Source organism: Natrix helvetica, assembly GCF_964273705.1.
Source record: "Natrix helvetica genome assembly, chromosome: 13".
NCBI classification, from domain to species: domain Eukaryota; kingdom Metazoa; phylum Chordata; class Lepidosauria; order Squamata; family Natricidae; genus Natrix; species Natrix helvetica.
Window position 1 is genome coordinate 2,457,488 of NC_138557.1, and position 14,872 is coordinate 2,472,359.

General features: G+C 45.7%; 3 protein-coding genes across 5 annotated transcripts in view; 1 reads left to right on the plus strand and 2 right to left on the minus strand.

Annotated features, from left to right (window-relative positions):
* Window positions 1-7,047, minus strand: MRM2 (mitochondrial rRNA methyltransferase 2). Its single transcript, XM_081965648.1, has 3 exons — window positions 6,883-7,047; window positions 5,661-5,950; window positions 1-963 (listed from the first exon to the last, which is right to left on the minus strand). The coding sequence occupies exons 1-3, from the start codon at window positions 6,960-6,962 to the stop codon at window positions 512-514; spliced, it is 822 nt and encodes a 273-aa protein (XP_081821774.1). The 5' UTR covers window positions 6,963-7,047; the 3' UTR covers window positions 1-511.
* On the plus strand, window positions 6,983-11,644 carry NUDT1 (nudix hydrolase 1). Of its 2 annotated transcripts, none has more exons than XM_081965658.1 (4): window positions 6,983-7,064; window positions 8,012-8,171; window positions 9,309-9,454; window positions 10,663-11,644. In XM_081965658.1, exons 2-4 carry the CDS (start codon window positions 8,020-8,022, stop codon window positions 10,914-10,916), a joined length of 552 nt encoding a protein of 183 aa, XP_081821784.1. In that variant the 5' UTR covers window positions 6,983-7,064; window positions 8,012-8,019; the 3' UTR covers window positions 10,917-11,644. The 2 variants fall into 2 exon arrangements, with proteins under 2 accessions (XP_081821784.1, XP_081821785.1); XM_081965659.1 differs by having other exon boundaries at window positions 7,041-7,161.
* The window catches only part of SNX8 (sorting nexin 8), a 24,901-nt gene continuing 21,481 nt past the window's right edge, over window positions 11,453-14,872 (minus strand). For both annotated transcript variants that reach the window (XM_081965632.1, XM_081965631.1), the window contains one exon: window positions 11,453-14,490. In XM_081965632.1, the coding sequence (XP_081821758.1) occupies window positions 14,377-14,490 (114 nt within the window). In that variant the 3' untranslated portion in view covers window positions 11,453-14,376. The remainder of the gene's footprint in view (window positions 14,491-14,872) is intronic.

Genomic DNA, 14,872 nt, shown 5'->3' on the forward strand with positions numbered 1-14,872 from the left:
TGTCCTATTGGTTATTTATTTATGCAACTTACAATTAACACTGTACACAAACTTCTCCAGCACTTGAGGAATATATTTTTTAGCTCAGGGGCCCTTGATTCTCTCTGAGCTTCATGGTTTTCTTAAAGACGTTTCGTGACCCAACTAGGGAACATCATCAGTGCCAGAAGGGAGTGAGGTTTGCACTGATGATGTTCCCTAGTTGGGTCATGAAAGGTCTGCAAGAAAAAAACCAAGCTCAGAGAGCACCAAGGACCCCAAAGTCGTTATCGTCGTCCTCCTCCTCCAATCCCACCCCCTTCTAGCAGCTGATAATGTTCCCTAGTTGGGCTGTGAAACGTCTGTAAGAAAACCATCAGGCTCAGAGAGCACCAAGAAATCCACACCTCCACCAGCCCTGCAAAATTTCAACCTGTACCACCACTACCCCGCAAACAGAAAATGCAGCTATTGCTGCAACCTTTTCTGGTACTTTAATCCTAAGCGATGCCACACAGAATGCATGATGTAGCTACTCAAGTTTATTCAGCTGCACATCTGACATGTCTCGGTAGGTTTTCGCTAAGAAAAAAGTCTCGGCCGATTCTTTCCTGCTCGCTTGAGGCTTTAGGGTCTTCACTTCCCGGAAATCTTGCAACAGCCGGCTTCGGAGGAGGTGGCTGTCCTTGCCATCCCAGAATTTGCATAGCAGGATCCCTCCTGGCTGCAAAATGCCTCGGGCCAGATCCAGAAGGGACAGGCAGAGGTCAATCAACTTCTGATGGTCGAATTCCCGGATGCCGGTGGCGTTCGGTGCCATGTCGCTTAGGATGATGTCCGCTTTGCCTTTCGGGAGAAGGGTTTGGATCTCCTCGTGGGTGCCCGGGTCTGTGATATCGGCGTGAGGGAGAAAAACCGCTCCTTCCAGAGGGAAAAGGTGAAGAAGATCAACTCCGAGGACAAAGCCGACGGGAAGTTTTGGGTCTAGGGGAAACAAAAAGCAGGTTAAAAGGCATTTATCGGTCTTCAATGATATTCCCAGTTGCAATGGATGGCTGTGAAGGTTGGACCATAAGGAAGGCTGAGCGCCAAAGAATGGAGGCCTTTGAACTCTGGTGCTGGAGAAGACTCCTGCATTGAGTCCCTTGGACTGCAAGGCCATCCAACCGGTCAGTCCTAGAGGAGATCAACCCTGACTGCTCTTTAGAAGGCCAGATCCTGAAGAGGAAACTCAAAGACTTTGGCCACCTGATGAGAAGGAAGGACTCCCTGGAGAAGAGCCTCATTCTGGGAATGATGGAGGGCAAAAGAAGAAGAAGGGGATGACAGAGAAGGAGGTGGCTGGATGGAGTCACCGAAGCAGCCGGCGTGAGCTTCAATGGACTCCAGAAGATGGCAGAGGACAGGAAGACCTGGAGGAACGTTGTCCATGGGGCCGCGATGGGTCAGACATGACTTCGCAACTAACAACATCAGTCTTCAAAGAAGCCTCAGAGTCTTTGGCTAGACACCACACTGGTTACCTCATCTACAGTTTACAACTATGCATCAGTTAACCAGTGTTAGCCAAAGAGATAGTGGGATCTCCAAACTTAGCAACTTTAAGACTTGGGGACTTCAACAGCTAGAATTCCCCAGCCAACATGGCAGCCTGGGGAATTCTGGTCGTTGAAGTCCACAAGTCTGAAAGTTGTCAAGTTCAGAGAATTTACTCATTTAGCCCCCCTTTCTGATTTTCTACTGGGTTTCAACTAATTAAATGAGCTGGACCCGCATAAATCAGTTTGCAGATCGCATTTTGGCATTTGAGGCAAACAGTATTTGGATTTTTTTCTCTGCATGGGTGGAAGAACGGTTCTAAGAAGAACTGTTTAAGAGAGAAAACGTTAAGAAAACTTGGCTTCTTTTGACACCTTGGTGCCAAATATTAGTCGGTCCATCCAAATGAGCTAGACAGAAACACGACTAGACAAGCTAATTCTACTTTATTTAAAGGCTATGTTGACAGGATCTTTTAGATCTGAAGTTACAAACTTCCCAGCTCCCCATTTTAACTCCTGGATCAATTAAGAGGGATCCTTTCCAAGTTTTTTTCCTCTGACTGTTAAACAACTGGGGGCTCCTGCCTCTCTTATCTAATTGTTTCTTCCAAGCAGCATTTTCTTCCCTTTCTCCCCCAAGGTTACTCTCACATTTCATTAGGATATCAACATTTACCAAAAGACACTCGTGATGCTTAGTCAGAATTCCAGGGGAGAAAACCATTTTCCTGGTGGTTTTGTTTTTTGTTTTTTCCTTTTTTAACTGCTGGTAAATGATGACCCATGCAAGGGCGAGTAAATTCTGTCATTTTTATGAGGAAAAGAGCACCGAGGACATAAAGATAAAATCATTCACTAGAGGGTTCTCCTCCAGGAGCTGTTGTAAAATGACATATTGCCTGGGATCTTAGAAATCACATAATAGCCACGGATAGGCAAATTTATGAAGCAACTGGGTCCAATTGCTTTTAAAGACACCTACGCCCCCTGAATTATCAAATGAACAAGAGCAATACATCTACTAATCCACCGGCCATTGTAACGGTGGCTTGAGGGAACTTTAGTGTACACTATTACCCAGAAGTAATGCTACGTTAATAAATCTTTTTTTTAAAGGCTCTGTATAAGCTAATTCTTACTTTTTAACAGAAAGCTCTTGCCCAGTTTCTAGAAACTATGGAATGCCAAGCGGTCAATGATCTACTTACTGATTGTTCAAGCCATAAAGCTTTTGGGAAGAACTGGTATATTCCTCTCAAGGGTAATAATACACACCTCTGTTACTCCCTTACGTATTACATAGAAATATTGCGTGACCTTCTTGGCTGAGTTTACACACTGCATTAAGCTAAGATTTTGTTAGTTATGTATCTGTGGAGATTCTCAATCATTCAGGTCATGGTTGTCCCAAAGGTGTTTTTCTAAATGCAACTGGACTTTCTTGGGTTGTTTTTTCCTTGAAAACATTTTGCTTCTCATCCAAGAAGCTGACGAAGTTTCTTGGACGAGGAGCAAAACATCTTCAAGGGGAAATAAAGCAAGAAAGTCCAATTGCGTCTTGAAAAGCACCTTTGGGACTTAGCTATGTGTAATGTACAAGCCATAGTTGAGCCAATAAACCACAGTTTATCAAAAAGCAGAACTAAATAAAGCCATGACTTAGCAAAATCTATGAACTCTTGTCACTAGCAGACAAGAGTTCCTAGATTTTTCTAAGGCTTTGCACAGGCTGGCAAGGAAAATAGGAAAACCACTCTGCATTCCCTATCTGTGGCATTAAAAAAAAAAAGTGAAAAGTCACCCATGACCAGCCTCTTAATCAATTCTAATCATTTTATTTTTAGCACCTTCCTAACAAGGAGGTTTTTTTTATGAGCAAGGCTTTCTGTAAGGATCAATAATTCAGAAATCCTCATCATCAATCACTGTCTTGTACTGTCGTCAAACCACTCCAGAGGCAGCCAACAGTAACGTTTTCTGCTGTCAGGGCACTTTTGCCTGACATTAATTAATTAAATTGAGGCTTTTCAAGACTGCTCTCACTATCATTTCCCAGAGGAAAAACCCACAATATTAAAATGAAGCCTCGGGTGGAGATTTTTTTTTTAAAAAAGCACATATTCAAACGGAGGGAAGAATTTCTCCAGCAATGAACTGTCAATACTTGGGAGGGGGAAAACATGCTTGGCAATATTTATTGGATAGAAGAAGATTAATATAAATAGGCCGATCCAAAACAATCACACTTTATGACACATTATGAAGTCTGAGGCAACCCCCTCCCCCACCACTCCACTCACATACAGCAAAGGAAGCAGGAATGAAAAAAAAAATTGAATCTGCAGAAAAACACATTTATAGCTTTGAAATATTCCAGCTACTTCCTAACCAAGGCTGCCAGTTTGCTCAAAGTGCAATAAAACAGGTAGGATTTGCAAAAACAAACAAGGTCAGCATTTTGCTTCCACTTTCTCAATCACGATCTGTGGGTTTAATGGCACCTGAGACAGGGAAGTAAGTGCCTGCCCCGTTTCCAGTTTGGGTTTCGTTATGTCATCATCATTGGCATCCTTCAGTCTCAAGGATACGGTGGTATCGTGCTCTGGAAAGAGGTCTTAATGCTGCATCTGGTGTGGCTAAAAAGGCCAATTCGGGAGTGGCAATCCTTCCACACTGAGGGCAGATGCATTCTGTCCCCTGCCCAGCCCCCAGATTTCACTGGTTCCAGGACTGCCTCTTTGCCTTAGCCTGCTGAACAAGCATCTCTCTGAATTGGAGAAGGCCATGCTGTGTCTTTAGCCTCCAAGCTGAACGGTCAGAGGTCAAGGTTTCCCAGCTGTTAATGTCCATTCCCAAGGCCTTAAAATCCCTCTTGCAGATATCCTTGTATCACAGCTGTGGTCTCCCTCTGGGGCGCTTTCCCTGCCATTATAATAATCCCTGCCATTCATATAATGATCATTAGAATCATAAAATATATAACTTTTGTTTTCCGAGAGGCCAAAAGTAGATCCTAAGAGGGACAAAGCTGTAGCTATACAGGCAGGCTTTGACTTACAAGAACAAAAATTCTAAGCGAGACATTTGTTAAGTGAGTTTTGCCCCATTTTACAACCTTTCTTGTCACAGCTGTTAAGTAAACCACTGCACATATTATGTTAGCAACACTGTTTGTTAATCGGGTTTCCCCATTAATATTGCTGGTCAGAATATCAATTGCCAAACATCTGAATCTCAATCACATGACCAGGGGGATACCGCAACAGTCGTAACTGTGAAAATGGTCGTAGGTCACTTTTTAAAGGGCCATTGTAACTTTGAACGGTCACTAAATGACCTACTGTAAGTCAAGGACTACCTGTATATCCTTCCAATCTGCATAGTTCCTCAGTGTTATTTTGCTTCTTGATCACCAAGCAGAGAGTAGAGAATGTGGCATCAATCTGGAAAGATGCCCCAAAATATGTTTGTCCCTCCCATTATTGGGAATTTTACCACACAGACCACTCTATTCTAGCACTGGCTATAGTTACGGTTGGAAAGAAATATCCAGGCTAAGAAAAATGTGAGGATTGAAAAAATAGAGGAAGAGAGACACAAAATTACAAACATAACAAGGAAGTGTTTTTAAAACGTAAAGAGCAACAAGGCAGTTAGAATGGAGCAATGTCAGAAAGCTAAAGTTATTTATGGAAATTCAACGGGATGAACCTGATGTCGGTGTTAAACCAAAAATTAGAATTGAAGAATGGAGGTCTTACAGAGCTTTAAGTGTGAGTTCTAGTCCTGCCTTAAACATGAAAACCAGCTGGGTGACTTTGGTGCCAATCACCAGGAGAAGGGAAATTTTAGTTCCACTTTAGACATGAAAGTCAGCTGGGTGACTTTGGTGCCAATTCTCAGGAGACGGTGAGTTCTAATTCCGCCTTAGGCATGAAAGCCAACTGGGTGACTTTGGGCCAATCCCTCTTTCCCCAATCAATCCATATTTCTGCCCATATTCCCTTACAGTGAAGAATACTCCATCAGAAGCCATGAGTCAGACAGAAAGTAAAAAGTGACACCATCCCAAACAAACCAAACCACAGTATGGCTGGCTTAGAGCAGGTTGCAAACCAGCAGCCTTGGGCATCCACTCACCAGATCCTGCGGCATTGACCCTTTCAACAGCAACCTGGGCCCAGGCTCCAGGGGCTGTGCCACAGTCGAGAACATGCAGCCCAGGCCGAAAGAGGTGATGTTTGTCGTCAATCTCCAGCAATTTGAAGGCACTTCGGCAACGATAGTTCCTCTCTTTGGCTCTCTTCACAAACGGGTCTCGGAAATGTCTCTCCAGCCAACGATGCTCTGCCCCAGTTTTGGATTTCAGGTGTTGCCCCGTTGTGTGGATTTTCTGGATCCGGAGTAAAAGGATGGGCAGCAGCTGATGTCTGCAAAGGAGAAAAAGCAGTGGAATTGCTGAAAATTAGCAGGATGGATGGATGGATGGATGGATGGATGGATGAAAGAAAAAGGAAAGGAAGGAGGAAATGGAAGGGAGGGAATGAAGAGAAAGGGAGGGAGGAAATGAGAGAAGAATGGAGGGAAATGAAATGGAAGGAAGGATGGAGGAAATGGAAGGAAGGAAGGAAGGCAATGAAATAAGAGGAAGGAAGGAGGGAAGGAAAAAAGAGAAGAATGGAAGGAAATGGAAATGAAGAAAGGAAGGAAATGAAATGAGAGGAAGGAAAATGAAAGGAAGGAAGGAAGGAAGGAAGGAAGTAGGTAGGTAATGAAATAGGAAGGAAGGGAGGGAGGGAAGAAAAGAGAGAAGGATTGAAGGAAATGGAAATGAGGAAGGAAGGAAGGAAGGAAGGAAGGAAGGAAGTAGGTAGGTAATGAAATAGGAAGGAAGGGAGGGAGGGAAGAAAAGAGAGAAGGATTGAAGGAAATGGAAATGAGGAAGGAAGGAAGGAAGGAAGGAAGGAAGGAAGGAAGGAAGGAAGGAAGGAAGGAAGGAAGGAAGGAAGGAAGGAAGGAAATTGTTGCTATCTTCTGGACCAGCATTTCTCCATCTCAGCAACTTTAAAGTAGGTGCACTTCAACTCCCAGAATTCCCCAGCCGGCATGCTTCCAACTCCCACAATCCCCAGAGTGACGCTGCTCCATGATGCGGAAATGACCTGGGCAGGCAAAGAGGAAGAGCTGCAATTAAACAGCCATGATGAAAAGGCCTCTCAGTCCACCCAAGGAAAAGGGGCGAGGGGATCTTGGCAAGACTAATTCATGAGACACACACACACACACCCTCTCCAGCCCCGAGCATTGGAAGCGGGAATTGGGGGAGGGGGGGAGACCTCTGGTTGCGTTCGGCGCCACTCACCGGCTCATGGTGTCTCCGGCCACTTCCGGGATATGGGGGGACACTTTGCGGGTTACACCGAGTCCGACATCCACAATCATCCCCCCCCCGGAAACGCCGCTCCGTCTCCTACGTTCCGTTGCCCCTGCACGTGTTTTGCTTTGTTTTCCAATTGCACCCGAGACGCGCTTGGTTCCTTTCAGGTTTGCGAGGATCGCGTTGGGGAGGGGGTCGCCTCTCTGTAGGGCCTGGGTTCTCCTCCCTTCTCCTCTTCCCCCTGTCCTACTGTCCCATTTACAGGTACTCTTTTTCTGTGCTGATGGCTATGTTTTGCTTATTTACCTCCATTTATTTGTGCCATTTTTTTCATGTGTTTTCATACTTGTTCCCTTGTACTTGTTGACAAACAAACAAATAAATAAATTCTGTTATCAGGCCTGCCTTTGGCAGAATCAGCAGGGAGGGCGAGGAAGAAAGAGAGGGAGGGGAGATCCAGGGCTTCTGTGCAGGGTTGTTGCAGGAGGAGTGGCGCTTTGCATCTTTTTCCTCCTTACAGGCAACGCGTGGCTGGAGTTTCAAAGCGAGAAGTTGGCTGGGGGGAGGGGGGGAACCTTCCATGGAGTCTTCATGGGGGTGGAAACCCATGCATGTGAAAGCATGCTGGCTGGGGAATTCTGGGAGTTGAAGTCCACCCATTTTTAAGCTGCTGAGATTGAGAAACGCTGGTCCAGAAGATGAGCAATTTCCTTCCTTCCCTTCCTCTTTCTCACCCTTTGTTCCTTTCACATTCTCCTTCATCTCTCATTTTACCTTCTCTTTCCTTCCTCTCATTTCATTCCTTCCTTCGTCTCATTTCATCTCTTCCTTTTCCTTCCTTCCTTCGTCTCATTTCATCTCTCCTTCCTTCCTTCCTTCCTTCCCAGCAAGTTGCGTTTAGGTGAAGTAGAATATATTGGAGCATTTAAAGATGCTCCAGATGTCTTATCTTTTTCCAGTGGTTTGGCCATATTCCTTTCCCGCTTGCAAAGCATAGCGCCAGCTAACTCGGCCCTCCCTTTTCTCTCCCCCTCTCTTGCAACCTGCTGGAGCTTCCTGCAAAATCTCTGTGGATTTGCCCCTTGATGCTTCCCCCTCCCCCTTCTTGACCTAGGGTGCAGCATGCTGACCACCAAGGTGTACACGTTGGTGTTGGTGATGCAGCCGCAGCGCATCCTGCTGGGCATGAAGAAGCGCGGCTTTGGAGCTGGCCTCTGGAACGGCTTTGGGGGAAAGGTGCAGCTGGGGGAGACGGTGGAGCAGGCAGCCCGAAGGTGAGAGGACAACGAAATGCATCCACAGCCAATTCTTCTCCAATTCTTTGGAAGAGGCTCGTGATTGCAGTTTTGGAATTGCACAACACCACCCTTGTGACTTGCTCCGCTTCTGCTCTGTGGGCCAAATGGAGTTGGGATGATTGATGCTGGATGGATGTTTTTTCTTTTCTTTTCTTTTGACTTGGGTTTTTTAGCTCAATCATCGGCCGAGCAGAGGGACTCGCCTAGACGCTGGGCTGTGTTAAATTAAAAATTGGTGAAATGGCTTCGGGGAATGTTTTGGGAGAGGCCACAAATGGGTGCGGAGTCACTGTGTTTCATCACCTGGGAGTCATTTCACCCATTATTATTTAGCGCATGATGAGAATGTGACAAAGAGAAGTAAACATAGACGCACAATTCAAAGCAAAAGGTGCCTTCGTCCATAGCATCCCTTAAGCCACACGTGCTCCCTGGGCCGTGTCAAAGTCTGGAATATTTTACCCGATTCTGTTGTCTCAGCTACTGATTTTCACTCCTTTCATTCTTGACTGGAGGTCTGTGGACATCACTCTGCATTTAAGGGGTTCGTGTGAGTGCACTAATGTGTCTAGTGTCCCTGTCACCTTTTATTTTCTTTTTCATTTTGTTCGTGCAAATTTGTAATTTTTTGTTTGACAAAGAAAGAAAGAAGAGAGAGGAAAAGGAAAGGAAGGAAGGAAGGAAGGAAGAAGAGGGAGGGAGGAACAAAGAAAGAAAGAAAGAAGAGGGAGGGAGGAACAGAGAAAGAAAGAAAAAAGGAGGGAGGGAGGCAGAGAAAGAAAGAAAGATGGAATAAATAAAGAAAAGAGGGAGGGAAAAAGAAAGAAAAAGGAGGGAGGGAGGAAGAGAGAAAGAAAAAGAGAAGGAAGAGAGAAAGAAAGAAAAGATGATAGACATACTGCCCTCCTGGCCTATCTGTATTAAAAACTTGTTCCCAGTTGGAAGACCAATAGCGCACCTTCGCCCTGATCCTATTGTCCTTCCAAAGAAAACAGTTTAAAAATGAACGACTGCAGAGTTAGGACCAGCATTGAAGGAAGCACCCCGAGGTGAGAAGGAACGTGGGAACCTAACCCTCCACTTTCCCAAACTCTTTTGTTCCCTTATTTCCAGGGAGCTCCAGGAAGAAAGCAGTTTGACCGTGGACACTTTACAGAAAGTGGGTCAGATTGCCTTTGAGTTTGTAGGAAACTCGGAGCTGATGGAAGTCCACATCTTTCGCGCTGACAGTTTCCACGGAGAGCCCACCGAAAGTGACGGTAGGAAAATGGGTGGGAGCGCTAGCAGTTAGGGAAGCCTGCAAGATCTGGGCAGCAGAGTCAAGCTGGCCTCCATCCATAACAACGTGATCCAAGCTGCCGCTGTGAGTTTTGTTTTTAATCTTGTGTGTGTATATCACACTGGCAGGGTTCAATCGATCAGAATAGAGCGGGAAGGCACCCGGGAGGTCTTCTAGTCCAGCCCCCTTGCTAAAGCAGGAGAGCCTATGCCATTTCAGACAAGGGCCTGTCCAATCTCTCCTTAAAAACCTCCAGGGATGGAGTACCCACTTCTAGTGGCAAGCTGTTCCACTGATTAATTGTCCCCACTGTTAGGAAGTTTCTCCTTAATTCCAAGTTGCTCCGTGATTAGTTTCCATTTCCGTCTCTTCTTGTCCTGACTTCAGATGCTTTGGGGAATAGGGAGACACACACACCCTCTTCTTTGGAGCAGCCTGTCAAATACTGGAATGCTGCTACGATGTTCCCCCTGGTCCTTCTCTCCTCTAGACTAGCCAAACCTCATTCCTGCAACCCTTCTTCCTGTCTTAGTCTCCAGGCCTTTAATCACCCTAATAACGAGGACCCAGTTGCTCTTCTCTGCACTTTTTCCAAAATTCCATCGCATTATCATTGCAACTTTACAAGTGTTGCAACCTCCAGAGGGTGTGTGTGCGAGAGGGAGGGAGGGGGAGAGAGAGGGAGGGAGGGGGAGAGAGAGAGGCAGAGAGAGGGAGGGAGAGGGAGAGAGAGGGAGCGGGAGAGAGAGAGGCAGAGAGAGGGAGGGGGAGAGGGAGGGAGGGGGAGAGAGAGAGGCAGAGAGAGGGAGGGAGGGGGAGAGGCAGAGAGAGGGAGGGAGGGGGGGAGAGAGAGGCAGAGAGAGAGGGAGGAAGGGGGAGAGAGAGAGGCAGAGAGAGGGAGGGAGGGGGAGAGAGGCAGAGAGAGGGAGGGAGGGAGGGGGAGAGAGAGATAAGATCATCATTTGTGATCTTCCAACAAGCAAAGCAGGGAAGTCTGATTCACTTAACAAAGTCATGATTCAACAGCCGCAGTGATTTGACTTAGCAACCATGGCAAAAAAAAAAAAAAGGTCATAAACTCGGCCGTGACTCGCTTTAACAACCGCCACGCTTAACGACAGAAATTTCACACGCACAATTGTGGTTAGAAGTCAAGAACCAGCTGTACCTTGTTTCTCCCCGTTACAGAAATGCGCCCACAGTGGTTCGACGTGGACAAGATCCCTTTCAAGGAGATGTGGCCAGATGATATCTATTGGTTTCCTCTCCTGCTCCAGAGAAAATATTTCCTGGGCTACTTTAAGTTTCAGGGGCAGGAGACGATCTTAGAATATACCCTGAAGGAGGTGGAGAAGATGGAAGAAGGAATGGAAGGAGGATTTCCTGACAGAGGCAGGATAAAGGACATCCTGGCAGGGAAGAAACCACTGCCGGCTGTGTAGCAACGCAATTCTTCTGCCAAATCCGTGGATGGTTGACTTTCTAGGACAGGAATGGCTAACGTTATCCGGACCGAGTGCCCAAAGCGCGCATGTGCGCCTATGAAGGCATGTGCATACCCGAAACCCCAAAATGCAATCCGTGCATGTGCCCCCCCATGTATGTGTGTGCACCCCCCCCACGAGCCTTGCCCCCTGCGTTCCTCTCCTCCTGCACATGCTCCCCCCCTCCCCCCATGCATGCACAGCAGACCCAAAGACCAGCTGGCTGGTGGGAGGCGCATGGGCATGCACGGCAAAGCTGAACTAGGGCAAAGTCTCGTGCCACCAGAGAGGGTGTGGCATGCCACCTCTGACACGCGTGTATAGGTTCTAGGGGTGAAAAAAAAACCCTCAAAACTACTTGCTCATATACAGAAATGTGTTCCGTGATCAATAAATACTAAATTACGGAAAAATACGGTCAAACCAGAAGAAGAAATGTCAGGCTGTCTTCAACACCATGAAGAAAGAAAAAAAACGCTTTGATCGTACATAAATGGGTTTCACTTAAAATAAACTTTCAAGCTTTTAATAAAGAGTTTTACATTTCTCTTCTTACAAATAAGATCTTTTTTGCAACTTTTGGGGCAGGGGGCTTGTGGGATGTCAAGACTCCATAAACCATTTACTGAAGTCTACCAAGTGGGAATAAAGACATTTTGCCGTTTTATAAAGTGCTTTGTTTTTTTGTTTTTAAAAAAACACACGCAATACTTTTTGCAAAGCGGAGACCTCTCTTACAAATGTTAGATTAAAGGCCAGGAGGCTGGAGGAAGCCCACCCACCAAACCCCAAACAACCCACACCCCGTGTCTTGGAAAAACACAAAAAAGACAAAATGTCCTTTCCTGAGAATTTGGCGTTCGGTCCCTTCAGATGACTCCTTTTGTCCCGGAGCCTTAAATCATCTTGCTAAAAACAAAAAATAATTGTTCTGTGGTCCCACTTTAAATAGATCTTCCCTCCCAAATGAACTTCATGGCCTTCTGTTTTCTTGTAGAGAAAAAGTGGCTTTCCTTGCAGCAGTTGTAGCATTTTGTTTTCATCCAGAACAAGCTTTCGACAGCTGTGATTTATTTATTTGACTAGGCATGAACTAAACGACAATTTCTCCTTTTACTGGAGATAACCTCAGGGCTGGTAGCCCTGGGACAACTTAACCCGAGGCTCTGAAGTTAAGGCAGGTTCATTTTTATTAGTAAGGCGATTGTCTAGAGAGGTTTTTAAAACCTATATTGGAGTAAGGCACGATGTTTAGCTGGTCACCACGTTCAGCCAAGCTTTGCAGAGCTTTGAGGAGGAACATCAACAGACAGGAGAAGGAATGTACGGGCCCCCGTGGATGCTACGAAGTAATCTTTACAACAGAGAGTCTCAGTCTTGGCCCCTTTACGACTTGTTGGACTTCAGCTCCCAGAATTCCCCACCAATGTGACTGGTTGGGGAATTCTGGGAGTTGAAGTCAACCCATCAGCTACTTCTCCTGACTGTCGGCTGCCAGCAGTTTGAGTCTCACCAGGCTCAAGGTTGACTCAGCCTTCCATCTTCCGAGGTGGGTAAAATGAGGACCCAGATTGTTGGGTAAACCGCTTAGAGAGGGCTGTAAAAGCACCGTGAAGTCTAAGTGTTATTGCTAAGTGGGAAAGAAGGGAGGGAGGGAGGACCTTGGTGGCACAGTGGTTAGAATGCAGTATTACAAGCTAACTCTGCAGACTGTCAGCAGTTCGATCCTGACCAACTCAAGGTTGACTCAGCCTTCCATCTTTCCAAGGTGGGTAAAATGAGGACCCAGATTGTTGGGGGCAAGAGGACGACTCTGTAAACTGCTTAGAGAGGGCTGTAAAAGCACTGTAAAGAGGTATATAAGTCTTAGGTGCTATGGCTATTAAAGTGGCCAAGGTTGAGAAACATTAGAGCAAGGCACAACATCCCATCTCGTAGGTATGAGGTATACACGTGAGAAGGATTGACTTATGCAAATGCTGGGCACAAACTTGTTATTGGAAGCCTATCAGATGCCAACTATTATCCGGCGACTGTCAGCCAGCACATTGTTGAGATGCGCTCCTGTGTACCAGATCTGGGTAAACAGTGTTAGCCATTTGGGTTTGGTCCATCACACATCACTTCTTGTTGAAGGAATTTGCTACATCATTAAATGGCTTTTAGAAAGTCTGTTCAAGTGGCCATTAAACAATTCTGGCACAAGTCAGAACTACAGAACTATCTGCAGTTCTAAGAGGTTTGAGAGGCTGGAAGTGTGTTTTGAGAGATGAATTCATGAGTCTAGTCCTCTGTGAGGCAGCTGGCCATTCCTTACGTGGCATGGAGTCACATAGCCACCCATCTACTGTTGAAGCATACAATAGTGGCCAAAATTGTTTGGGGAAAGTATTTTTGAGGTTTGATGGCTAATAACACCACTTTTCTTTTGAGTAGTACCATAAAATTAGATATCAATGGAAAGATAGTTTAATCAAGAATGCAATGCAACAAAGTTTGTTCAATTATCTGTATTGTATGAAACGTTATAGACAAATATAGCCGCAATAAAACCCAGTTAATAGAAGCAATCATTCAACCTTGGTTTCACATTGTAACAGCTGCAGAACTAAAAGACTTGGTTCACTCCGTGGGAAGATGTTATAAGGCCATCATTCCTGCTAAAGGTTACCCAACTAAGTATTAACTGACATGGTGATAATAATTTATCTCGTTTTTTTCTACGTGTCTCACTTTTCCTCTTTATAAATCCTATTCTAATAGCAAATGCTTCACAAAGGTTATTGCATTACATTCCTGATTTAATTATCCTTCCATTGATATATAATTTTACGGTACTTACCCCAAAAGAAGTGGTATTGTTAGCCATCAAACCTCAAAAATACTGTACACTTTTCCCAAAAGGTTTCCACAATTTGGCCACTATCGTATGTGTCCCTAAAGTTACACTTCTGTTCCATTGAAACATCTGGCTTTTCAAAACAAAAGAAGAAAGAAGAAAACACTCACGATGGTCACTTCGCTCAGAATTCTTTTTAAGGAAACTTAAATCGATGGCACATATATTGGCTGCCCGGCCCTAATTCCCCATGGAATTATGGGCTTTTTTCCTGGAGTAGAGTGGGTCACTTTTGACAGGGGGCAGGCCCCCATCCCCAAACCTGCCCAAAGGGCTGTTGTTGAGCCTTCACAGTTGATGTTAAAAATGACAAAACACAAAAAAGAGTCTTTAAAAAAAAAAAACCACATCTCTACGTATTGGAGATTGTGGAGAACCGCCCCGCCCACCTCAAATCAGGCTGTGGGAGGCAAAGCTAGGATTTGCCAAGAGAAGAATACCTGGATAGGTGCGGTTAAGTGTCATTAAGGGGCAGCTTTCCTTTCCTTCCAGCTCCTCCCATCCTGAATCCCAGAAACATTAACTGGGAAGGAAATTGTCCTCTTGAGCAGACAAGGGGAGCATCAACACGTCGCTGCTTCCTGCAAAGAGGCAGCTCAGCTTGGGCTTCAGTTCGTTCCAGACTTTGCTCATCTGCAGGAAGGGAAGGAGAGAGGCAGGAGTGGTCAGCAGAAGGGCAAGGAAACATCTTCAGAAGATGTCCTCCAACATTTACAGAGGGGCCCTTGGTGGCTTGAGGAAAACAAGCGAGAGGAATTCAAGAGCCGGCCAGACATGCCAGCTGGTGGGGACGGACACAACGTCAGACCTGGAAGCCACCTTTTCCATTGGGCCTTCCGGCCTGCCACACTTTCTACTGTGGGAAAATGGGAGGGGGGGGATTATATGGCGTATGGGTGATATGTAGCCATAACAACGTTCTTTCTCAGAAAGTCAAGGTCATCTGGCCCTGAAGCTGCGAAGAGGTGACTGGGAGGCATCTCCAGTTTTGGATGGTGCTCTGATTGGACCGTGT

Coding starts and splice junctions, on each gene's coding strand:
- MRM2 (XM_081965648.1), bottom strand. CDS start 6,962: ATGATTGTGGATGTCGGACTCGGTGTAACCCGCAAAGTGTCCCCCCAT. Junction 5,951..6,882: donor GCCGGAGACACCATGAGCCG/GTGAGTGGCGCC, acceptor TCTCCTTTGCAG/ACATCAGCTGCTGCCCATCC. Junction 964..5,660: donor GGTCAATGCCGCAGGATCTG/GTGAGTGGATGC, acceptor TGTTTCCCCTAG/ACCCAAAACTTCCCGTCGGC.
- NUDT1 (XM_081965658.1), top strand. CDS start 8,020: ATGCTGACCACCAAGGTGTACACGTTGGTGTTGGTGATGCAGCCGCAG. Junction 8,172..9,308: donor GTGGAGCAGGCAGCCCGAAG/GTGAGAGGACAA, acceptor CCTTATTTCCAG/GGAGCTCCAGGAAGAAAGCA. Junction 9,455..10,662: donor AGAGCCCACCGAAAGTGACG/GTAGGAAAATGG, acceptor TCCCCGTTACAG/AAATGCGCCCACAGTGGTTC.